The 26,808-nt window shown below is 31.0% G+C and overlaps 2 protein-coding genes and 1 pseudogene across 2 annotated transcripts; 2 read left to right on the forward strand and 1 right to left on the reverse strand.

Annotated features, from left to right (window-relative positions):
• Positions 1-2,359: 2,359 nt before the first annotated feature.
• On the forward strand, positions 2,360-7,802 carry LOC105793304 (5-methyltetrahydropteroyltriglutamate--homocysteine methyltransferase). The gene is made up of 12 exons (XM_012622232.2): positions 2,360-2,541; positions 3,183-3,536; positions 3,620-3,707; positions 4,499-4,626; positions 4,740-5,131; positions 5,223-5,386; positions 5,650-5,730; positions 5,822-5,988; positions 6,078-6,183; positions 6,295-6,545; positions 6,618-6,819; positions 7,205-7,802. Exons 1-12 carry the CDS (start codon positions 2,438-2,440, stop codon positions 7,571-7,573), a joined length of 2,406 nt encoding a protein of 801 aa, XP_012477686.2. The 5' UTR covers positions 2,360-2,437; the 3' UTR covers positions 7,574-7,802.
• Positions 7,803-15,306: 7,504 nt separating this feature from the next.
• On the reverse strand, positions 15,307-17,334 carry LOC105793327 (calmodulin-7). Its single transcript, XM_012622249.2, has 2 exons — positions 17,167-17,334; positions 15,307-15,900 (listed from the first exon to the last, which is right to left on the reverse strand). Exons 1-2 carry the CDS (start codon positions 17,240-17,242, stop codon positions 15,527-15,529), a joined length of 450 nt encoding a protein of 149 aa, XP_012477703.1. The 5' UTR covers positions 17,243-17,334; the 3' UTR covers positions 15,307-15,526.
• Positions 17,335-24,742: 7,408 nt separating this feature from the next.
• On the forward strand, positions 24,743-26,463 carry LOC105793318 (probable inactive shikimate kinase like 1, chloroplastic; annotated as a pseudogene).
• Positions 26,464-26,808: the final 345 nt, after the last annotated feature.

The following is a 26,808-nucleotide window of genomic DNA, read 5'->3' on the forward strand; positions in this document are numbered from 1 at the left end:
AAACCTTTAACTCCTCCCATTTAAATACCTTCAAATTATTGTTATTTTTCCAGTAAGGTTTGGTTTGTAAGCAATAGAACCAATCACTTTGGGCACCATAACATTAGGATTCGAAACACACGTAATGGTCAAGCAACGACGAAGTGTATTAGAGCCAAATTTCAAATTCATAAAACTCTCCACTGGTGGCGTTTGTGCATTACCAAATAAGCTATTCCAAGAGCTATGAAATAAACCCAGCAAAAGTGAACACCCCCCCCCCAAAAGAAAGGGCCATGACATGAATCATGAATTTATCAAGGATTAGATTCAAGAACAAAATCGTTTACGGAAATCCTGCACTTGCTTTTGTTGCTCAACCCGCAACCTTCCAACAACACTCAAAAATTCCCAACTGTGGACTCGATTCTCTCATTCAATGCTTCATTCTGACCTTCCCTAAGAAAAAACATCCAAGACATTCACGCTTTCATTATCACCGCAATACTAAGTATCCCCCTCGGTTTCACATAGAAAGGAAGAAAAAAACACACTGACTACAATGTATTATAGGGTTGGGTTCACTCATTCTTCTCAAGAAACACTCAATTTAACCTTATTCCCACAGGTGCACACAATTGTAACCATGTTTATACTATTAGGTCTTTCAATACTTATTTTCCAGCAAGATAAAATCCCTGGTTCATTACTCCAACTATAACCAGCTTAATGATGCTATCTTGATGAGCTCTTCTAGCATTTCGACTATCTTAATGAGCTCATTAATATTATCACGTTGTAAATAGAAAAAAAATTAGGGATTTATTCATGTATAAATACACCCTCTATTGTATATTTCCACTACAAACATACACAGAGAAATTCTCGATTAAAATCCAAGTTCATGAAGCAAACACAAAATAAACCCAGAATAGTTGGATTTTTGAATCCCAGAAGCCACTTGGCAGTGATGGATTTGAACACCAAATAAAAAGAAAAGGGAATTAACACCAAGAAACCGAAAAGGAACCAGACCTGAAAAATGAACACCAAGATTCATACCTCACGCCGAGACCGAGAGAAAAAATGAAGCAGTGGCTTTCAAACGTGCTGCAACAAATGAAAGGGAAAAAATGATCGAGAGAGAGAATCGGTAAAGGCAGACGAGGAGAAATGATGAGGACAGAAAAAGGAGAGGGTCGGGTAGGGAGGGAGGGTAAAACAGAGACTTGGAAAGGGAAGCCGGACGTAATGGGTAATCCTCGATTTGGGAAGGGAATAGAAAAACAGAGAATTTGGGGATTAGGTCGGTATTGTAATACGCGCGTAATACCTATTACAGCGAACCAAACGCCGGAATAGGTCGGTAATGTAATAGGCGCTTAATCGGGGCGTAATGGATTACCTATTACGCTGAACCAAACACACTGTAAATATATTGGAATTATTAAAAGCAGAGTCTAGAATGAACTTGGATGTCCAAGTTCAAATAATACTTGACAACCATTTGTCTAGGTTCGTTATTGAGTGATTTCTTAAATAATTATAATAATATATAAAAATTATTTAAAATTATAATTTTAAAAAATTTAAAATTAATAATAAAAATTAATATGAAATGTTACTATTGTATATATTTGCGTATATATATTTAAATTATAATAAATTAATAAAATAAGAACATCAATTTAATTAACTAAAAATATTAATTCGATTAAAAGAATATATGTATATATATATTTGAATTCTTTAAACATAATATATGTCCTTATATATTTTTTTATAAATTTTAAAATTAAAAAATATAATTATTAATATTTTTAAAAATTTTATTATTATATTTATAATTATTAAACATTAATTTTAAATTCATTCTAGAAGTTGTTTTAATTATTTTATAATTTATTATAATTATTAATTATTTTTAAATATATATTTTATAATTATTTGAAAATTCATGTCCATGACGAGTTGAACAAATGATTATTTTTATAATAATTTAAAATTTTATATTCATGATGAATCTAGACAAATGGTTATCTTGGACAATCATTTATCCAAGTTTATCCTAAAGGTAAGTTTTAAATGATTATAAAAAATATTTATTTAAAGATTTTTAAAATATTGTCACATTATAATGAGTTATTATCGATTATTTCATCAACCATGTCAAGAATTTACAGTAAAAATGAAAGAAATTTTAATAAAATAACTAATTTACTTTTCGATCTAACTTATTGGACTAATTTATTTATTTATTTGTAAAGATAAAATACAATTTATCTATTAGTAAATACAAAAGCCTGAATTTATTTATTTATTTGTAAAAATATGAGGGAATATTATAATATCCAATTAATAAAGTTAATATTAGTCACCGTGCCTAACGGAGGGGGGTGGGGGAGTACAAAAGAAGCGGAGGGAGAATAGAGTAGCAAGGCAAAGGAAGAAAGTATAAATGACCCAACTCTCTCTGCTTCACTCTCTCTCTCCCTTCTCTTCTCTGTCTCGTTTCTCCATTACCCCTCCGCCACGCTTCTCCCTCCCTTCTTTCTCTATTAGGTAACTTCCTTTCCTCTTTTCTCTTTTCTTTTTTTTTGAGTTTAGAAGCAAAAATAATAAGAGCCAAAAAAAATGTAAATTTTTGAGGTTTTTGTGGTTCGGTCTAGCGGAATTTGAAAAAGGAAAAGTTAACAAACCGTTTAGAAATTCCTTGTTTTTAGGATCTCAAACAATGTTTATAATTTGACACAATCAGTGCTGATTCTCTTTTCATTTCATTTCCATTCATGCTATTTCTTAGTAACCAAACAGATAAGCAAGTGAGTTTTTTTTTTCCCTAATTCGTTTCTGTTTATTTTTTTTTCTTTTTTTTTGTCATACATTATTATTATTTTATTTTGCATTTGAATTTCAACGTTAATGTCTGCTACTTCCAATCATTGCTCTTGACCAATAAAACTCAACTATAACCAGCACCTGAGTATTTGGGGTAATAATAGATGTTGGTATCTCCCAAGTGAAACAGTTGAATTTTAATATCTATCCCACAATTGTACCATTGATTAAAGAAAAGAATCTTAATTTCGACTGGATTTGTTTGTTTCAATAAAAATTTAAATGTAGTTTTACTTGTGAAGATCTTTTCTTTTGGTTTAATTGAAATCCTAACGATATATGGTAACTCTGTTTTACTGAAACAGAGCAATGACATCCCACATTGTCGGTTACCCTCGAATCGGACCCAAGAGGGAGTTAAAGTTTGCATTGGAATCTTTCTGGGAAGGTAAAAGCAGTGCCGAGGAATTGAAGCAGGTGGCAGCCGATCTCAGGTTCTCCATCTGGAAGCAAATGGCTGAGGTTGGAATCAAGTATATTCCTAGCAACACATTTTCATACTATGATCACGTTTTGGACACCACAGCAATGCTAGGTGCAGTCCCTCCTAGATATGGTTGGAATGGTGGTGAGATTGGTTTTGATGTTTATTTCTCAATGGCTAGGGGTAATGCCTCTGTGCCTGCTATGGAAATGACTAAGTGGTTCGATACCAATTAGTAAGTGAGAATACTTTATAGCTAGTAATTTTCGAAAAATAATCTCATTTTACTTGATATTAATGGTACTTTTCATTTTGAAGTCACTATATTGTCCCGGAATTGGGGCCCGATGTCAAGTTCTCCTATGCATCTCATAAGGCTGTTGAGGAATACAAGGAGGCCAAAGCTGTGAGTTTGCTACTTTCTCATTCTAACCTTTTCCTTTTTCGCTCTTTAGCTTTTTCTTTAGCAGTATTTGTTTAGTTAAGAGGGAATTTCTGATATTCAATTTTTTTTTTTTGTTTCAGTTCATTATCCCTAAGCAGTCAAATTTGCATCTTTTTTTGCTCGCATCATAGTAACACCACCACTAACTATTGAAGGAATGCTACATTATTTTCTTTCTAAAAAATGCTAAGGCATGTATAAATTTTTTGAGAGTCGATTTATTATAAAAAAGAGTGCACCAGGGACATCCTATATCTGTGAGTCAATTTTGTTTTTTAACCCTCTAGACTTTTGTAGCGTGGAGGCTCTATGGTATAAGAAATTAAGAGTAAATGAACAAGTCCCATCAAGACAAGAAGATGAAGTAGCTACAACATACTTTGCATAAATCCATTTGTTCATATGCATCTTTTACATGCTTGAAGCCTAAGTTTTTAATGGATTCCATATGTCAGAATGAAATTGATACCTATTGATCCAGGCCTCATGGCTTTACTATTATGGTGTCAGCTGTGCAGATGAGAATTGTGTTTTAAGAGAATTATTATTTTAGCCCCGTCATAGCATCCATATCTACAAATGATAATGTCCTCTTAGGACTGAAGTATTTTAGTTGGGGAAATTGTAAATTCATTTCGACAAGATGCTTTTAGGGTTTCTTTTTCACTTAACCGATGGTGTTGGAAAATTTAAATTCCCTACCTAATTATGCATATTGAATTGCTAACTTTTCTTTCATTTTTGACGTGCAGCTTGGACTTGACACTGTCCCTGTCCTTATAGGCCCTTTATCTTACTTATTGTTATCAAAACCAGCAAAGGGCGTGGATAAATCCTTCTCTCTTCTTTCTTTAGTTGAGAAGATCATTCCTATTTACAAGTAAGGCACAAATATGTTTGCTTGCCCTTGGTTAATCTGCAAATTATTGGGCTAAGCTTTACTGATTGCTGGCAGACTGTCTTAAGAGCTTTCTAACAAATGTTACCTGACAGGGAAGTTGTTGCTGAATTAAAGGCAGCTGGTGCAACGTGGATTCAGTTTGATGAACCCTCCCTTGTGTTGGATCTCGAGGCGCTTCAACTGCAAACTTTTACAAATGCTTACTCTGAGCTAGAATCATCGTTTTCTGGTGTGAATATTCTCATTGAAACTTACTTTGCCGATGTCCCCATCCAGACATACAAAGCACTTACTTCACTAAAGAATGTAGCTGGCTTTGGATTTGATTTAGTTCGTGGAACAAGAACACTTAACTTTTTAAAGAGTGGATTTCCTTCTGATAAATACTTGTTTGCTGGAGTGGTTGACGGAAGAAACATTTGGGCTAATGATCTTGCTGCTTCACTTTGTATACTGCAGGTTCTTGAGGGTATTGTTGGAAAAGGTATTTAGGAATTCCTACGTTCTTTCTACCTGGAATTTTAGTATGCAAATTACTGAAAGTTAAGAACAATTTTTGTTTTGTTCTCCAACAGATAAAGTTGTGGTGTCTACATCATGCTCTCTTCTCCACACTGCGGTGGACCTTGTGAATGAAACAAAGTTGGACAAAGAAATCAAGTCCTGGCTTGCATTTGCTGCACAAAAAGTAGTTGAAGTAAATGCCTTGGCCAGGGCATTGGTTGGGCAGAAGGATCAGGTATTTCTTTCTTGTTTTGGTGGGTAAATGCTAACTTTTGCAAGTGTTGTTGATCAACAATTATTGATATGGAAAACATATGTTTTAGCCATTGATGACTTTCAACCCACAGGCTTGCACCTTTCTCTACCTCTTTTTTTTCTTCTCTTGATGGTCAATTGACAAGGCAGACAGCCTATAACTTTGAAATATGTTGTCTATGATCTATAAATATTTCTGGTGATATGCTCTAGCATCATATTTTTTGGTTATCATTTTTGCAGGCATTTTTTGCTTCCAATGCTACATCTCATGCTTCAAGAAGATCCTCTCCTAGAGTGAGAAATGAGAATGTGCAGAGGGCTGTATGTTGTTTCCCCAGAAAGTCATTGTCATTCATTTCTGCAATGATCTAATCGACCTTCCATCACTTACATATCACTCCTTTCTTAATAGGTTGTTGCCTTGAAGGACTCTGATCATCGTCGTGCGACAAGTGTAAGTGCTAGACTGGCTGCTCAGCAGAAGAAGTTGAATTTACCAGTTCTTCCTACCACCACTATTGGATCTTTCCCCCAAACCATAGGACTTAGAAAAGTGCGTCGTGAGTACAAGGCTAAAAAGTGAGATTATTTGCTCTTAGTCTATGTTGCTTTTCAAGTCTTTGTTTTTGTTGCATATTTAGCCTGCTTGTTTTGCCATGTACTTGTAGGATCACTGAATATGATTATGTCAATGCCATGAAGGAGGAAATTAGCAAAGTTGTCAAGCTCCAGGAAGAGCTTGGCATTGATGTTTTGGTGCATGGTGAGCCAGAGGTGAGTTTTTATCATGATTATGAGGGTAAGGTATGCCTAGGCTTTAACCTTCTCATGGGAATCAAGTCCAAACTTGTCATTTTGATTTGCAAATCTACTTTATCAATGCAGAGAAATGACATGGTCGAGTACTTTGGTGAGCAATTATCCGGTTTTGCCTTTACTGTGAATGGGTGGGTTCAGTCATATGGATCCCGTTGTGTCAAGCCTCCTATTATTTATGGTGATGTGAGCCGCCCCAGAGCCATGACTGTCTTTTGGTCTTCAACAGCCCAGAGTATGACTAGACGACCTATGAAGGGAATGCTTACTGGCCCAGTTACGATTCTGAACTGGTCCTTTGTGAGAAACGACCAGAATAGGTCAGTAAATCCAACATTGTTGATAATGTGAAATTTTATTTCCTTTAATTCAGAATTGTTGCCTGTTTTTAGGCATGAAACATGCTACCAGATTGCCTTAGCCATTAGGGATGAGGTCGAGGATCTTGAGAGAGCTGGCATTAATATTATCCAGATTGATGAAGCTGCATTAAGAGAAGGTTTACCTCTTAGGAAATCTGAGCAGCCTTTCTATCTGGAATGGGCCGTTCAATCCTTCCGGATTACTAACTGTGGCGTCAGAAACACTACTCAGGTTTCTTTATCCCTAACCTTTTCTTTAGTACTGAGCCTTTAGTGAACTAGTTTCTTAAACCTTATCCATTTTATGTCATTGGTATTTTAAACATTTCTAATCCCTGGAAGTAACACGAAAATTTTGTTAATTGTCAAAGCTTCTAGAACACTGAAATTCTTCAGAGAAACCAACGATTTCTTTCTTTCTCCTTTTTTTCTTCCCTGAAAGCGAAAAAGCTTTGGAATGAAAGAACTGAATTGGTATTTGACTTTCCTTTGTAGAACCGTAGTGGCATTTGTTAATAGGATTGAATATGGAATTTTGCTGCATAAAATTTAATGTGCATGAGATAAAATGCTTGGATTTGTTTACTGAACATGATACTGCAAACATATTTGGATAGATTCACACCCACATGTGCTACTCAAACTTCAACGACATCATTAATTCGATTATAAATATGGATGCTGATGTGATCACTATCGAGAATTCAAGATCAGATGAAAAGCTTCTATCTGTCTTTCATGAGGGAGTCAAATATGAAGCCGGTATCGGTCCTGGTGTGTATGACATTCATTCTCCTAGGATCCCATCTACAGAAGAACTTGCCGATCGCATCAACAAGATGCTTGCAGTCCTAGATAACAGGGTTCTGTGGATCAATCCCGATTGCGGTCTCAAGACACGCAAATACTCTGAAGTTGAGCCTGCTCTTCGCAACATGGTAGCTGCTGCCAAGCTCATCCGGACCCAGTTGGCTAGTAGTAACTGAGTTAACAGGATGCGTAACATCTTCCCATAGTCGGGCAAATAATATTCAGTGTTTTTTTGTTAAAATGATACATATTTCTTTGATTAGGAAGGAATTAGAATTTGGGAGGGTTATCCCACTTTTTAGATTCATATTTGAATGTGGTTGAAAATTGTCTTAATCCTACAGAAGTAAACATTTCAAACTGATAATAATGATAGTATTCTCCACAGCATAAGATTTGGTGAAAGCTGGAAATTATTTTCTTTCGTCAGCAGAAAATTTTAAAAATACTATTTTATGATCTACTTCAATTTTTTTTATTTAGATTTTTTTTTTTTGCACTACGTACTAGTGTCACGGGACTAGACCTTTTGTCTCGCAATCTGTGCCGCCTTAGGCGATCTGTTCGTCCAAACTCGCCCAAGTCAGCCTTAACTCAAGTGAGGATTCTTTTAGAACTCCTCCAAGGCACCAAATTGAAGAGCGGAAGCGATTTATGCCAAAAGAAGAACAACAAAGAACAACAGAAAGAACGCTCGCAAAGTGTTTGAGTAAATGCTCTCTATTTCTCTTATTCACAAAAAATAATGAAACAATGAATGGAGTGAGTACAACTGAGGGGGAGGCTCTCTATTTATAGTTGAGCTCCCCCAAAACCGACGGTCAAGATACATTTACATCAACGGATGAGATTTAACCATATCCTTTAATTTTAGGGATTTACAAGATAAGCCTTATCAAATCTAATCTAATCTTTACAAGATATGATTCCTTCTATCTTCTAAGATTAGTTACCATATTAGCCTAAGTTGACATCTCTTCATTATCGGGCCAACTAGGCTTCAATATGATAGGCTTGTCCAATAGCTCTTTGAATCGGACCAGTTCTCGTAGGCCAAATGATCCCCATCTAAGTAATAGACCTCCATTAGATGCATTTGGTGCGATGGTCACGGGCTTTGAACTAGTGTCACGGGCCGTAGATCAAGACTCATGACGAATGCGCAAAGAGCGTCCCATGGAGGTCAACTGATTAAATGAGGCTTATTTGACCCGCTTGAACTGACCCAACTCATGGAACATATGGAGAAGCCCATCTACTTGAAGCCTTTGTGGCCTAGTGAAACACTCCGGTGAAGCTAGAGTTATTAGGGTAAATATTGTAAATCCTAAGTGATAAAGATGTATAGAGTTTAAATCCATAAGGACTATCATCTTGTAGATAGGCTCTAGTCTTGACTGTCGGTGTAACTCAATCTGCACTGTTGAATTTGGGGAGCTTAACTATAAATAAAAGTCTACCCCCTTATTTGTAATCCTTCATAGTAATTGAATACTATGGAGAGCATTTACTCAAACACTTGGCGTGCTTTTGCTTTCTTGTGGCATTTTCTGTTATTTTGTTACTCTTTCGCTCTGAGTTGCTTCCGCTTTATTTTCGGTGCCTTAAGAATTTCTATCGAGAATTCTCACTTTGTGAGAGTTAGGTTGACTTAGGTGGATTTGAACCCAATAAATTGCCTAAGGTCGCACGGACTGAGAGAATAAAGTTTTAGCCCCCTTGGCAACAGGTATTTGAGCTAATGTTTCAAAGGTGTCGTTCGAGATGACAAAAGGAGTAGAAGATCATATTGAGCCAACGAAGACTCGTGGGAGGGCCAGAAAAGCTTGCCAATCAAGGGACATGTTGTTGGCTTTAGAAAATCAAGTGGTTAATCTCAATGAGTCCATGGGGGATATGAGGAAGACACTCGAGGTAGTCGACGGACGCACTACAAGGTTGGACTTGATGGAAGATCAACTCATGGAATTTTTGTTAAAGTCTTTAGATTCTAGAGTAGAAGCGATTAGGGGTGAGCATTCGATCGAATCGAATCGAATCGAATCGAATCGAAAATTTTCGAGTTAATCGAGTTTTCGAATCTCATTTTATCATCCTAACTTTATTTGAAGTTTTCTCAAATCGAGTCGAGTGAGATGGAATTCGAATCGAATCGAATCGAATCGAATATATTTGTTCGAATTAAATTTTAAAAAATAATTTTGGGTCCTTGTAACCATTGTCACCCATCGTAATAAAATTTGTCCACTTTAATCAAATTTTTTATTAACTTTCATCACTTCATAATTTATTTATTAATTTTTTATATATTGGTTAGCTTATTTGCTTGCTTAGTTGTTTCAATTATCTTGATTCTTGTCACTATGTATTTTAGAATTAAAAATATATTAAATGTAAAAATATAATTTTTAATAAAAGTTATTTTAAAAATAAAATGTGAAATTGATACCAATATAAAATTTTAACACGAATATTTTATGGCATAATTAATAATTCAATTTTAATATAAATATTCAATATGACTAAACAATTCAATAATATAAATAATATAAAATGTGAAATTTAATTTAATAATATAAATAGTAGATATAAATAAAATTATTACTATTTATGTTTAGTGATTTTTTTTGGATAATTTTGATTTTTTATTTGAGAGTAAAGGGTGAGAAGTAAAAGTTTAGGGGAAAAATAAAAAAGTTTTGGGAATAAAAGTTTGAGGGAAAGTAAATAGGGGGAGTAAAATTTTGGAGGGAAAATATTTAAAAAAAATTAGAGGGGGGAGGGTTTGGGATAGATGAGAGGTGAAATGGGAAGGGAATAAAAGTTTTAGAGGAAAAGTGGGAGGGAGTAAAAATTTTGGGGGAAAATAAAAGGTTTTGAGGGTTTTTGGGAGTAAAATTTTGAGAAAAAATAAATGGGAGAGTAAAATTTTGGTGGGAAATGGATTTTGGGTAGATTGGGGGTTGGGAGGGGAGGGGATAAAAGTTTTGGGGGGAAAGTGGGAAGGAGTAAAAGTTTTGAGGGAAAAGTAAAAAGGTTTGGGAGTTTGGGGTAAAAATGTAAAATATTATAGTTTGATATTCGAATTATTCGAATTATTCGAGTTATTCGAATTCGAAAACTCAACTCGATTCGAACTCGAAATTAAAAAAAAAATTCGAGTTAATTCAAATAACTCGATTAACTCGAATAACTCGATTTGTTTAACTCGAAATTCGAATTTTTTTTCGATTTTTTCGAGTCGAATCGAGTTTTGCTCACCCCTATATAAAACTATAAAAAAATAGAAACATCCACAAAATCATATAACTTAGCAAATAAAATAGTTTTTTTGATTTAGGGTAATTCCCAAAGTTGAAACTCGGTTGATGGGTAACACCAACTCAATAAAAAAGCTTAATAAATAGTATGTCTAAAAATCTTGTCATACGCGTATGCATATGGAAACCATAAATTTAAAATAGTGTATTTAAAAATAACATGCAATAGATAATAAACGTATGATTTGAAACTAGTTAATAGTAACACGTGAAATATATACGATGTTAAAATAAAAATAAGATTAAAATTGTTTATCATGGTGTTGTCATCGATCTTAAGTCGTTATCGAGTTAATTTGTGCTATCAACTCAATTAAATACATTAGTGCATAATAATAAAAAATGAAATGTATAAAAAATATTAAAACAAAACTTTAGATGAGTGGTAAATTAAGGTTTTACTAATGTAATTAATTTGTGTTCATATCTCAACTTATGCATATTTCTTAATTGAGTTGGTGATCCAGTTGAGGTGACACCAACTTAGTAAAACACTTAATAGATAGTATAGATATATATATATATATATACACAATTGATTGAGATAATAAAATGTGAATAATAAAAATTTTGCAATGTGCAAAAGTATCAAAATAAAGCTTCAATTGAGTGGTAAATTAAAAGGTTTTACTACTATAATTGGTTTGAGTTTAAATCCCACCATATATATATTTTATTGATTTTTAAATAAAAGACTAAATTACCCTCAAATAATATAACTTACTTTAATTACGTAATTATATTTCCATAATAAAACACTTAATAAATAGTATAGGAGTATAGATATAAAATTAATGGGATAATAAAATATGCATAATACAATTAAAATTTAAATATTACATTAAAATAAAGTTTTGGTTTAATGGTGAAATTAAAATTTTATTAATGTATATACCATAGGTTTAAATTAAGGGTGAGTGTTTGATCAAATCAAGTGAAAATTTTTGAGTTAATTGAGTTTACAAGTCCTATTTTATCATCTAACTCGATTTGAAATTTTTTGAATCGAGTCGAGTGAAATGAAATTCAAGTCAAGACAAATTGAGTGAAATTGATCGAGTTAATTAAAAATTAAACATATCAAATTAAAGTTTTGTTACAAGATAACTAATTCCATGTTAGAGCACATAAATTTGAAACCATATATATTTGAAAAAAATTCAAAGCAAAATAATAATAATAATAATAATAAGATACTCTAGTACGATAAACTTTAATAATTTATTTATTGAGGTCCCAAAGTTATTATTTTAGAATATTTTAAATTTTTAACTTCCTTTATATATTTTTAGAATCTTTTAAAAATTATATATTCTTTAAAAATATATAAGAATTTTTATAAATATTTTGAATTTTTTGTAATTTTGTTGAGAGAGTGATCAATTTGCTCATTTTCAAAATTGTTAGGGACCAAAAGGGTATTTACACATCTATTATTGAATTATTCGAGTAACTCGAATTGTAAAATTCAACTCAACTTGAACTCAAAACTCAAATTGCTTATTCCAAGAGTAAATAACTCAATTTTATTAACTCGAAATTTGATTTTTTTATTTTTCAAATCGAATCAAGTTTTACTCACCTCTAGTTTAAATCCCACAACATGTAAATCTTTTATTAGGTTTTTTTTTTTAAAAAGTAAAAGATTAAGATACCCTCAAATAATATAACTTATTGTAATTACAGAATGACATTTTCGTAATTTTCCTAACGTATTGGTGCCTAGTTGACTTGTGACACCAATTCAGTAGGGACTTAAATAATAACTAGAAATTCTATCACAAGTGTTTGTATGTGGAAACTATGTATTTAAAACATAGATGTTGGTTTAAAAATAACATATAATAAATAATGAAACGTATGGTTTAAAACTAGACTTGATCATAGGTCGAGCTACTCATTAAGGCCCAAAGGACCGCGAGGGCTTGGATAAAAATATAGACCTAAAAAATAGGCATGGACAAAAAATAAAGCCTATTTTGTAAATGGATTAAGTCTCGGGTAAGATTTTTTTACCTGAGCTTAGCCCGAATTTGTTTTTTTTGTTGTTGTTTCGCTATTGTTTTGCTACCATTTCACTATTATATTACTATCATTTTGTTGTTATTCTTTGAGTGTTGTGTAACTCTTGTTTTATTGTTAATTTTGCTACTATTTTAAAAGTATTTGCTTGCTAAATTGCAATTATCCTAATGTTATTTAAGTAGGGTTTTTTACACAAATGGTATAGAAAAAAATATATTGAAATAGGATGTCGAAATTTTTTTACCAAAATAGGTTACTTTTTCATTGGAGCCTATTATGTAGGCGCCAATGAGTAAAAAATAATATTTTTTTGAATAAATTTTTATATTTTTTAATAATTTTTTAAAAATACGAGTCAAAATACGGTCAAGCGGGTCGGGTGGCGCCTATCGGTGGCGCCAATGAAGGTGCCTCATGAGAGGCGCCAATGAAGGTGCCTCAGAGAGGCGCCAATGAATATTGTAATTTTGTATTAATATTGTAATTATTTTATAATTAAATTTGTATTTATAGTTTTGGATTAGTATTTTGTATGAATATTGTAATTTTTATATGAATATTGTAATTTTTATGAATATTGTAATTATTTTATAATTAATTTGTTAGTAATTTAGGATTATGTTATAAATTTTGTGTTTGTAATTATTTAAAATTTAATTTATTAGTAATTTAGGATTAAGCTATAAGTTGTTGTGTTTAGTTTAATATTTGGTGAGTTTACATATAAAGTTTATAAAAAATTAAAAATCATCTTATTAAAAGTTTAATTATAAAAAATTAAAAATCATTTTATTAAAAGTTTAATTATAACTGACTTTTTAATCATATAGTTGTTGTTAACTAATTTAATTTTTATATAATGTAACTTTTATATAATTAAATTTTATTTGATTTTGTATTTATTTAACAAGTATTTATTGATTTTTGAAACAAATTAATGAATTCATTTTTTGATTACAAAATTACAAACACAAAATTACAATATTCATATAAAAATTACAATATTCATACAAAATATTAATCCAAAACTATAAATACAAATTTAATTATAAAATAATTACAATATTCATATAAAAAATTACAATATTCATACAAAATACTAATCCAAAACTATAAATACAAATTTAATTATAAAATAATTACAATATTAATACAAAATTACAATATTCATTGGCGCCTCTCTATGAGGCACCTTCATTGGCGCCTCTCTGTGAGGCACCTTCATTGGCGCCTACCTGATAGGCGCCACCCGACCCGTTGACCGTATTTTGACTCGTATTTTTTTAAAAAAAATTATTAAAAAAATATAAATAAATATTTTATTCAAAAAAATATTATTTTTTATTCATTGGCGCCTACCTAATAGGCTCCAATGAAAAAGTAACCTATTTTGGTAAATTTTTTTTCTGACATCCTATTTCAGTATTTTTTTTTCTATACCATTTGTGTAAAAAACCCTATTTAAGTATAAAGATTTTTTTGATGTAATTTTAATTTGTTGGGAAACATTTATTTTAATGTTTTTAGTGTATTTGATGTATTATATTTTTAATTTTATTTTATATAAAAATAATCTAAAAAAATTAATACGGGTAGATCGAATTAGGCTTGGGTTTAGTATTTTTAATCTGGACCAGACTTGGGCTAAATTTTAGGTCCATTTTTCGAGCCGAACCAAGCACGAGCGTAAAAAACGGATCTAAAATTTATATCAATTTGATCCGAACTCGACCCAACTCAGCCCATGACCGGTCTATTTGAAACTAATTAATATTAAGAATACTAATCGCATGCATTACAAATGTTTATCATGGTACCGTTATCAATCTTGAGTTAGTGCCAAGTTAACTTGTGACACCAAGTCAATCACCAACATTATCAATACTAGAAATTCAATTACACCCGTATGCATGTGAAATCCACGTATTTAAAACACAAATGTTAATTTAAAAATAACATATAATAAACAATGAAACTTATGTTTTGATATTAATTAATAATAACACATGAAATAAATATGATATTAAAATGAAAAAAAGAGATTAAATTGTAAGTAAAATAAAATTAAAACATATAAATATATCATATTAAGAATATTACAATAGTTTATCATCAATTTTTAAATATTAATATTTAATTAACTTACAATACTAACTCAATTAACAACAATAATCAAAATAGCCAAGTACAAATACCGATACCATGATTTACCGTTTTTAGAATACTTCGTGCCGTTGGAAGAAAATATTCTGATTCGTTCTTTACTGCGTTTGGGGTTAAAAAATACTTTCACACCGAAAAAATAGTGAAACATATGGCTTTTTTAGAGTTAAAACTGCCGAAAAAATGTTTTTTCCACCCTAACGCAAAAAATCAGGATTGCGTTTGAAAGAAAAAATTATCAAAATATCCTTATCTTAAAAAATATATAAAAATTAATTTAATTTATATTCGAAATATATCGTAAAAGACCAGTAAACCATTAGGAAAAACATCGATTCTTGGAAATTGTTCCAGGTTCATGAAACCAATCACAAACATAAAAATTAAAAAAAAAAAATAGATAAGCACTGACAACCCGGACTACTGAACAAAAAACAGAGCAAATGGGTATGACACTAAGGTTCCGCAATAATTCAAACGAAAACAGATACAAATCAACAACAAAAGCTAATAATTTAAAAACATGGATGTTCCTATTCAGAGATATAAGTCTTAGCGAACCTATCTGCCCTGTTCCCTTTTTTATCAATGTTTGGTTCATCGTTATGGTTGGTTAGAAAGTTACTTGGCCATCATGACTTTAACAAACTCCTCATAGTTGATCTGCCCGTCACCATCAACATCGGCTTCACGGATCATTTCATCAACCTCCTCATCTGTAAGCTTCTCACCGAGATTTGTCATGACATGGCGCAGCTCAGCAGCTGATATGAAACCATTCTGGTCCTTGTCAAAAACCCTGAAAGCCTCTTTAAGTTCCTCCTCAGAATCAGTATCCTTCATCTTCCTCGCCATCAGGTTAAGGAATTCAGGAAAATCGATGGTCCCATTTCCATCAGCATCAACTTCATTAATCATATCTTGAAGTTCTGCCTCAGTAGGGTTCTGCCCAAGTGATCGCATCACAGTCCCGAGCTCCTTGGTAGTAATGCAGCCTGCAACAAGGATGGAAAAAATAAATGCAACACAATTAGTCTTTTATAATATTGGTTATGGAATAAGAAGAGGTTAAGTACCTTTTGCCAGAAAAAAAAAGGCATGCGAACGTGATATTACCTAAAGAATACAAAAGGGCACATACTTTTTCAAGTAGAAAGATACTAGACGATTTTCAAACTTTTCTAAACCCGTATATCTCTGCCAAGACATTTAACAAAGATAAATACATTGACAAACAAGAACTGTAGAGGATAGTGACCATTTTTCCAATTTGCCTAAAATGAAGGCATATGCCTACTCAGCAATGTATAATCCAATTCTTACAGCCACTGATAAGGTTCAGAATGAATAGACAGCCAGGAAAGAAAGTTGATAATCCAAGGATTAGCTAATAAATAGAATACATGTAATGTATTGTACAATAATTCATATATGTTCTCTTATCATTAATTAATCTCGTAGGTGTGAACTGTTATTAGTTCACGGTTTAGGATTAGAAACCATAAGATTAACCGATTGAATCATTCACAACAAGTCTTGAAATTTCATGACCTAGAAAAGCCAAGCACATTTTAATCCTAGATTCATAACTATTATGCGTGACAATAAAAGCTAAATTTCAGGATAGAACCATGAATCAATCGCTTTACAACTAACATGCAAGTGAAATAAAATACTAACAATGATCCTATAGTTCAATATAGGTTGAAAACGAAAGTTCTATCAAAGGGAATCACATCCAAATTCCATGGAAACTTGGCTGATTAGATTAAGATATACACAAATGGAACAATTAATCATCATTGAATCACAAACCAAATCGAATCAGCAAATCCAAAACTCGAAAATAAATGAAACGAATAACCAATACAATGATGGTCTATGAAAGCATGTTTACATCTAGAAAATATCTAAGCCTAACAATAAAAACATGTTGAAATCAATGACGACCGAGAAAGGAGAACAATAAAGAAAATGAAAAAAAATTAAAGGGGTAAGAATTAAGAGCAACAACAGTCAAAATCAAAGAAACGAAAGAAAAACTAGATCAAGCAGAATCATAGATTCATAAATCGGAACCCTAGATCCATCGCATCATTCAAAACATAAAAGAAAATGGAGAATTTAAAAAAATAATAATAACAAACACAAGCACAAGAAGGATGCTTAGATCAGCAAACCAGAGCCGAATCGAAGAAAGAAAATTACTAAAAATGAAAAACATTGAGAAAAAATTAAAAGAGAAACAGATTAGAAGAGACCATCGCCGTCCTTGTCGAATAGGCTAAAGGCCTCCTTGAACTCAGAGATCTGATCATCGGTGAGCTGATCGGCCATTGTCTTCTTTTTGGCTTAAAAGGGTGTTTGGGGAGAGAGAAAATAGCGGAATAAAAATGATTGAATGCGGAAGATATCGAAGGGGATGGGATGGCAGGGGTATATATAAAGGGCCGGAAATTGGGCCCAACGTTAAGGCATCCGTTTTGCTCTAATGTTTTCTTCCATTATTAAAATATTCTACCTTTGATTTCCAAATATCAATCTTATCATTAAATACACTGCTTTTCCAGCACGAGAACATAAATTTGAATTAATCTTTACTTCAACCTACTTCCTTTCATACCTTCAATAAAAAAAAAACATACTTTTTCATTTTATATTTTTTTTATGTACGTTAAATAAAATAGAGAAATGACAGAAGAGGATAAACGTCAGGTTAATTCAAACACAACTACTCGAGCGAATGAATGAGTAACTTTATTAGCTTCATTGCGAATCCAAACAAAAAGCGAGTGTTAGAAATCGAAATGCAAAATTTTGACAATCTTGTATCAATAACCTCATCAAAGAATGCATCACTCACAAACAATCCCAAATAACAAAAGCTTCAGCCATATGCGGCTCCACAGCAGCAAAGGTTGAGTGGCTTGATTCCTGAAAGAAGTCAGATTCAGTGCGTTTTTATCATATCTGATTTAGAAAATTCAGTGCGTTCTTAAAAGAACAACATCAATATATTTAGTATATTTTAATATGTAAATTAATACATATAAATATTACAAGGTTCTAAGGAACATTTATGTTCACATTTTTAAAAAAATTGACATTTGATGGTGTTAAGTTAAATATATATATTTAAAATTAAAACAAAACATTATATAATAGTATAAATACTATTTTATTATATTATCCAGTTTCTTTTTTTTTTTTTTAAATTGCTTCCTCATGGGACTGTCTGCACAAATGCACAACAGATTTATTTTGCAATGCACTCTACGGAAGAGAATTGGTGGGAACCAGGCAACATTACTCTCTGTAACGACCTTTTGTGATCGGAATAATGTTAAACAATAACAAGTATAAGTGTTTCGTAATTATGACTTCCGATCATATTATGTTTTAATCTTTATCCTTTATCTCATTAAAATTTAAAACATAATTTTTATTATATTAGTTTACAATTTTATTAATATTATAATGTTTTTAAAAATTAAAACATAATTTCAATTACATTAGAGAAAATATCTTTTAATATTCATATTTTCTTTAAATCAATATCAAATTAAATAATTATTGTAACGGTATAAATACTTTTTTAAAATATTTAATTTTCTTAAAATATTCATGCTTTCAATAGTTTTTAAAATTAGCATGTTTTAAAATAAATTACTTAGAATTATTGTATAAAAATATTTTAAAATTTAAAGTTAATTTTTTATATTCTAATATTAAAATAAGTTGAACTACATACTGCCAGCCCATCCATGACGTTTAATTTAATTCAAAATAATAAGTTAACAAATTTATTAGAAAATACTTTTAACAAAATTTTAAAATTTTATTTTGAAATATTATGTTTACATTTATTTCTCATTTTATAATGAATTTATAATATACTTTATTAATACATACTATTACCTTGTGCATCGTAAGGGTTAAGAAAGCTAGTATATTATATGTCATTGACAAGGTTCTAGATAAATAAGTAAAAGCTAAACTATGCTAGCAGTTATTCAACTATCGGCAAGTTTTTTTTTTTTTAAGTCAACCAATTATGAAAATTTATAAAATGATCATTTAACTATTTGATTTTGTCTTTTTTGTCACGGGTCGTTAAATGGCTAACAGAAAGATGACGTGACGACTTTTAAAACTAGCATAATAGCAACTTTAACCATCAACATTTATACATTGTGTCAATTTAGTCTTGATTTTAAGAAAATTAACCCTTACATTTTACGAAATGTGTAAATGTTGAGGGTTAATTTTCTTAAAATCAAGACTAAATTGATACAATATATAAATATTGAGTGTTAAAGTTGGTATTATGCTGATTTTAAAAGCTTTCAAATTATCTTTTCTTTATTAATTAACAATTGGTGACCAAAAAGAAAAAGTTAAATAATTGGGTGACCATTTTGTAACTTTTTATAGTTTGGTAACTAAAAAGAAATAAACTAATACTTGAGTAACTACCGGTGTAATTTACTTATAAATAAATAAACGTCCATGTTCAGATTACAGAATTTGTACACGTGGCAGCCTCTCATTTTAAGCATTTATTTCTAATTTGAATAAATTATTTTCTTACTCCGTTCTCTTTTAACTTTTTTAAGTTATTTCATGTCTTTTATTTAAATTTATGTTGTTTAGAATTTTTATATATTAAATATAGAGTTGATTTTTAAAAGTTATCTCTTTATTTTAAGATTTTACTTAATTGATTTAACTTTGAAAGTTATAATATTAAAATTATTGAATATTAAATTGTTAAACTTAAAATATAATTTTAAAAGAGACACATATTAATAACATTTATCAAATATATTTTATATTTTTAAATATTAGAAGAGTTAATTATATTCAATGATTAAAGTAGAGGAAAGATAAACATAAAATTACAAAAAAAATTGAATATTAAAATTTTAACATTAAAAAATTAATTTAACAATCTATAAAAATTATTTATACTATTATTAAATTATAATAAATTAAGATTAAGATGAAGATATAATGGATTCTAAATTAATTAAATATTTTTAAAAGTATTTCATAATTACATTACGTTTTTCAATTAATTAATGATTTTAAACAAATATCTAATGTTATGAGAAATATTATAAATTTAATATGCACAAGTGGGTCGTGCATCATAAGAAAATACAAACGAATATATATAAAGCAAATTTTGTTGTGTGAAATGAAATTTAAATTTGGAGAGACAAATGAAACGAATTTTATCCTCCTCCCATATGTATATATAGAGAAAAAAACAGAATAGAAATATAAAGCTTTGCATTTTTTTAATAATTTTTTCTTGGATTCTTTCGGCAATTTGTAGTAGTCTTTCTAAGACAAGAACAATAGAATAATAGGAAAAGTAAAAATAAAGTAAGATAATAAAGACAGTGGATTATGTTATCATACACCTGTTTTATTTTATTTAGAAAGATATCTAGTAGATATATAGACACTTGTTTGTTGTTAAATTAAATCTGTCGAAACCATTTTTTGAAAAACAAAAATTTTGGTTATCGACTTAAAAAAATAAAAACTGGAGTCGCCACCGATCCTTTATTAAGGTGTGATCGGCCCACCTTAAAAAATAATTTTAGTTTGCGAAATTTGAGAAAACAGGTTCGGGAGTCAGTTACGCACGAGGAAGGATTAGCACCCTCGTAACGCCCAAAATTGATACCAAATTAATTTTTGTTAATGTCTTGGTGTCGAAAATTTGAGAAGATTTTAAAAGAAAACTCTTTATTTCATGAATAAAAAAGTAAGACATTCACATTTCAAAGAAATAAAACACCACACCCAGTGAGTTAGGGCACAATGTTTTTAAATCTCCAAAATACCCGAATATTGCCTTTTGCTTTTGAAAATTCTTATCTCGAAAAGAAAATGTCATGACCAGTAAGTTAGGACCCAACATTTTGAATTCCCGAGAATAAGCTTTTATTTAAAATTTATGAATTTATTGCAAAATAAATACTTGGCTTTCTAAATTCATCGAAAAATAATCACGATCCAGTAAGTTAGGACACAATCCTTCCCGAGAATCATGAATGCCAAATATTTTGGAAATTTGTAAAAATATGATGACTTTAATGCTTCGATAAAACCAAAATATATTTCTCGAAAGGTATGTTAAAAGTTAATGTACAATATGATACAGATACTTTAATTTACAACATATACGAATAAATATTTGCAAATATATATACAAATACAATATAACGGTAAAGTTGCAAACATATGTACACATATATCTATTATAAAATAAATGTGTATCTTGGATTATAAAGTATGGGAAACATGTGGATTTTAAAATGTGTAATGCATATATATATGAATGTAAAATTATGAGAATAAAACAAAATATAAAAACGTGTGGATATGTATATGGTTGAAAAAATGCATAAATATATATATATAAAATATATAGGATAAAAAGATAAAATAAAGGAAATAAAATGTATGTAAAACGTACAAAAACATATGCATGCATTTTAAAGCTTAAGATATATATATATATATATATATATATATATATATATACATATATATGCTAGTAATGAAAATATGAAAAGAAAATAATAAAAGTTATGCGTTTGCAAAAAAAATCGAAATATAAAATAATATGTATATACACGTACATGAAAATCATAAATGGTATTAGTATAATAATAAGTGATAATAGTAATAACAAATGAGTAACAGTATATTAAAAAAATAAAAAAACTGAATAAAGTAAAAAAAAACAAATTGAACAAAAGACCAAAAAATGGGGGCAAATTCATAAATAATAAAAAAGGATCGATTCGAACATGCATGCGATAATGGGGGACTAAAAAGGAAATAATTCCTTCCCTTCCAAAACGTTGCGCAATGGGGTATCAAATTGAAATAAAAATGGAATACGCGGCCCAAATTTTAAAACCAGTGGAAAAGGTTTAATTGACATGCGTTGCAAAAGGGAGGGGTTAAATGCGCAAATTCCCCATCTGACGTCAGATCGCGGATCCTCCCTTCGGTCGGGTCCTGACGGTCGGGGCCTTAAAACGACGTCGTTTTTGTAGCGTTACTTAAAACAAAATTTTCTTTCAAAATCATTTACAACCGAATGAAAAAAAGAAAAAAAAAACAAACACCCCTCTTTTGCTCTACTAGGGTTTCATCCCTAGCGTCCTCGCGCCGCCGTTTCCCATGCCAAAACCTCCCTCAAACTCCGATTGTAACGGAGCGATGAGGGATCGAAGGCGCCAATATAAGGTAAACTTACCCTTTTATTTCTTTTCCTTGAATAAACAATAGATATTAACAAAAAATCAATTGTAGAAATAAAAACAAGAGAAAACGCTACAGTGGTAAATCACCTTCTGCTTTGGCTTCTATTTTCCCTTGTATTTTCTCTCTTATCAGTGTCTATTCCCTCCCTTTTACAGATTAAAATCGGGCTTTTATAGCCGAAATAGAAAAGAAGAAAATATAAAAATCAAAGATCAATCATTTCTGTTATTTTATCTGTATTTTGTTGCCCGATTTTTTGCGCTTTGTTCTGTGTTTGTTGCTGCAGGTATTGCTGGAGGCGTGCGCGCGACGTTTGCGGAGGTGCGCGAAGAGGGCAGTAGTTGCGGCGGCTAAGGCTGGAGGCTACTAGGGTTTTTTTGTGTGTGTGTGTTTTAGGCTAATGGGCTAGGGTTGGTGTTGGGCCATTCTAGGTTTAGTTGGGCCCGGGCATTGTTGGGTTTGTACAAAATCATTTTTTATTTTTTATTTTTTATAAACTTTATGAAAAAAAATTATTTATTTAAATTTTAAATAATCTTAATTTTGATATAATATTTGTTATAATTTTTTATTTAATTATTATCTCAAACAAATTTAAAATAAAATAGATTGATTTATTCAGATTTTAAATGTTAGTTTTCATTTTAAAAATAATTAATAAAAACTTTATATCTTAAAATGGTATTCTATTTTACTTTTAAAATTATTTGTATAATTTTCTCTTAAAAGATTTTAAACAAAATATAATTGTTTAATTTGTTGTGATATTTCTAAAAAAAAACTAAATTTATTTTTAAGATGTTAAACTATATTTAAAATTATTTTATTTAAAATATTATTTTATCTACTATTTTTTAATTTTAATTTTTGTAAAATTGTTTCTTTATAAATAAAAATTGTCTCAATTTTTATATTTGAGATGTGAATTTTATCCATACAAATGTTCAACTGTGAAAGATCCACTTGAATTGTAAAATAATTTAAAAGAAAATATATTCTATCGAATATGATAAATTTATGATTGGATGTACCTAAAGTTGTAAAAACTCCTATCTAAAGCTCGTTATAATCGAATGCACTTGAAGTTGCAAGATTTTAAAATTGAGAGTGAGTATAGCTCTACAGTAATTAGGATAAATTCTTAATTAAAATTGTATGAGAGAATATTAGTGATGAGACCTTGTTAGAGAAAACTTTTGAAATTTTTATGCTTCAAATATGCTCCTGGAATTGCAGTATTGTGAAAAAGATTTTAAGAAATATTTTGAATTAATATTAGGTTACTTGTGATTAAATAAAATAGTGAGCTATCAAACGAACATTATAAAGATCATCCTATTGGATCTACTTCATTCCCTAAGGCGACTGTGACAATACATAATAAAGACATAATTATGGACGTGGTAAGTTGTACTATATAATTGTCAAAGGAGTGGTCATAATGATTCCTTTCACCACAAGAAGTGAAAAAATGAATATAAGTAAGAGATGAACAATAATTCTTAAGAGAACCCTTCAAGGAGACAATGTGGAAACGAATAATAAGAATGATATTGAATCAAATTTGACATAACAGATTGATAATCATGACGGATCTAAATAATAAAGGGATATTGACATTGTCTTTATGATGGTGATTATTTTAAATGTTAACATGTTAATTTTAGGATTTCTATAACCCATATTGAAGAACTTGCTACTATAATGTATTTACTATCCATTATATGCAATGTTATGGTCATATTCCTCAAGATTGTATGTATTTTGTTAAAGATGAAATTTCTAAAAGTATGAGTTGCATCCTTTTCGTGAATCGTGGCATTCATTACTTAATTTTTGGATATCTTATTAGTAAATTCTTCTCGCCACTAGAAATGGAAACATCTAGATAAATAAGAGAGCAACAACGGTTTTCAATATAACCCTTCAAAGAAGAAAGATATTTTATGAAAAGTTGTTAGTTATGTACCTATCGTACACATGAATATCTTATGTTACTTAAAAGGAAGGAGACATATGTCCAGTAGACAATATAAACAGTGCATACTATCCTTAGGGATAAAAGTATTTTTCTTATTTTGTAATGAAACAAACTAATCTTTGATAGTACAAAACCAATTTAAGGCTCCAAAAGAGCTAATATACTGTTAACCTATGTTCAATGTGATAATAAAAAATGTTAACATTTTGTAATAGGTCAATTTTAGCCTAGGCCCAAATTACAAATAAAACAAAAAAAACAATAAATAAAAAGTCCAAAGAGATTAATAGTCCATTACAAAAAAAAGCCCACTACCCAATCACAAACCCAAAACCTAAACCCTAGCCCAAAGCCCAACAAAAGAAAAAAATAAACAGAAAAGAAAACCCTAGCTGCCGCCCCTAGGTCTACTGCCGCCCCTAGGCCTGCCACTCTGCTGCTCCAATGCCTCTGTCGCCACCGCCACACACCTTTTCCACACGCGTCTAACACCTGTAGAGAGAAATCAATGCAAAACAACAAAAGAACCAAGCAGAAACAAACAAAAACTAGAAACTAACACCATGTTTGGTTGGGTGTATTGGCTATTCGGTGGGCCCCACTTAAGCCTCCTTTATTCCGTTGTTTGGTTCATGGTAATGCTATTACGAGTGTAATACGTTACTGCCCTAATCGGTGAAATCCACCGATTTCTAATCCGTCACTTTTGCTCAGTTTAGGTGCTGCTTCACTTTACCCTCCCTGTTTTACCCTGTGCCTCTTCTGTTCCCCTTTGCCTCTTCTGTCGATTTGCTCCCTTCCTTCTACCTTCTGCCTTCTACCTTCTGCCGATTTGCCCTAAGCTTTTAACTGTTCAGTCTAATTCAGAAGAAAGCAACGGATATATCTGCTGATCTGAGAGGAACTTCTATATTTCTTGTGGGTAAGCATCTTCTTCTCGATGCGAAGAATCAGTTTGAACTCCTTAATCAATTACCATATGGTCCTAATACATGTTTGGTGATTATTTATTTGACATAAAAAGGATGAACAACTCCGTTAAATCCAATTTGGGGATGTTGCTAGCAGATTTGTTTCGATATTATTACTTTGACAGGTATTGTATTTTCATGTCACTGAGTCTTAGGAATAGCTTTTATTGTTCAAGATATACTGGCTTAGCTTGTTTCTGTGTTCTTTTATCTATAGTGATGCTTTGGTCTCGAGAAGCTGCTGGGGTGAATCTGCCGCCATATCCTTAAAGGAGAGTGATGAGAAGGGATTGAGGAGTCTCGAGGTGTTTTATTTATTTTACTTCTTTGGCATTCTTGTATGTTGATTAACAATGCTAATTTGTCATTTAATAAGATCGGTACATAATTTTAAATCTCTGAGTCTTTCTTTAGTACAATTCCCAAGAGCATCGAGTAATACATAAATTGTCTTGCTTATAGTCGGTCTAAATATTGTTGCGATCAAGTATTGAAGCGATTATCATCAATGGGTAGATTAGTAGTTTGTCTTTGGGGATGGCACAGTTCAAAATTCAACAAATTTGTATGGTGATGTTTGCCCAGTTGAATCAGTTGTCTCTCTCAGTTTGTATTAGTTCTCTGTCTCTCTCACTGTTTTAACCAACTTTATCTTGCTTATAAATAGGGCACTCCTAAGGCATGGCATCTCGATATGGATTGATGTGCCCTTGGACATGGTAGCCAAGGGAATAATTGGAAATAAGAGTCTCCTTTTGTCATCAGAAATAGTTATCTCTAGATCTTATTCAGAGGTATTGCTATTGATTTCACTTTTAATTGCATGACCACCTTCTCATTCTTTCTCGTGATTGTTCTTAAAAGTGTCTGCTCTTCATCTTGGTGATATCTGACAATTCTTAATTTATGATAGGTTTTGTCACAGCTAATGGCTCTTTATGAAGACATGAGAAGAGGATATGCCACTGCTGATGCAACCAGTTCGTTGCAAAGTACATCCACATGAATTTTGTTTCTTGTTACGAGAATAAACCATATGTTGTTGGTTTTAACTTCAAATTGCTTCTTCTTAAGCAGAAGTAGCATATCAGCTAGGTTACGAGGACATGGATGCAGTGACAACAGAAGACATTACTATGGAGGTGGAGAAGCATAGTTCCAAAACTTGTCTCCCCTTCATTTGGAATTAATAAATAGGAAATTTCTGTAGGTACAAATAAATAAATTCTCTATGATATTTTCAGGTTCTCAAGGAAATAGAGAGACTTACAAGAGTGAAATAGATGATGGAGGCTGCAGCTAGACCGTTTTAGCCGACATGGAATAGGTGTAGCCCTTGCTAATATTGCTGCTGTATTCTTCTTTGGTTTGGTACTCTTCATATATACTTTTTATCTTGTTTAAAGTAGTTTAGAAGACGTTAAGGTGATCTATTCACTTTACCACACTTTTCAATATGATAGATGTATCTGAATTCTAAACATTGCAGCAAGATTGAGTAATTAAAAGGTGAAATGCATGTTTTGCATTAGTGAGCTACCTCTTGATTCGAATCACTGCCTCGTAATGTGTCAATATGACCTTGGGTATTGGGTTTACCAAAAATTAGGGAATGGTTGAATGCACTCACTTCCTAGCGATAGAAACATGCAATGCTT

This window comes from Gossypium raimondii, chromosome 7, assembly GCF_025698545.1.
Source record: "Gossypium raimondii isolate GPD5lz chromosome 7, ASM2569854v1, whole genome shotgun sequence".
NCBI lineage: Eukaryota > Viridiplantae > Streptophyta > Magnoliopsida > Malvales > Malvaceae > Gossypium > Gossypium raimondii.

What these genes read in the sequence shown, in the direction of transcription:
- LOC105793304 (XM_012622232.2), top strand. Translation starts at nt 2,438, where the DNA reads ATGACCCAACTCTCTCTGCTTCACTCTCTCTCTCCCTTCTCTTCTCTG. An exon ending in ATGAGAATGTGCAGAGGGCT is followed by an intron (nt 5,731 to 5,821) that starts GTATGTTGTTTC and finishes CTTTCTTAATAG; the next exon opens with GTTGTTGCCTTGAAGGACTC. An exon ending in TGGTGCATGGTGAGCCAGAG is followed by an intron (nt 6,184 to 6,294) that starts GTGAGTTTTTAT and finishes TTATCAATGCAG; the next exon opens with AGAAATGACATGGTCGAGTA.
- LOC105793327 (XM_012622249.2), bottom strand. Translation starts at nt 17,242, where the DNA reads ATGGCCGATCAGCTCACCGATGATCAGATCTCTGAGTTCAAGGAGGCC. An exon ending in ATTCGACAAGGACGGCGATG is followed by an intron (nt 15,901 to 17,166) that starts GTCTCTTCTAAT and finishes TCCTTGTTGCAG; the next exon opens with GCTGCATTACTACCAAGGAG.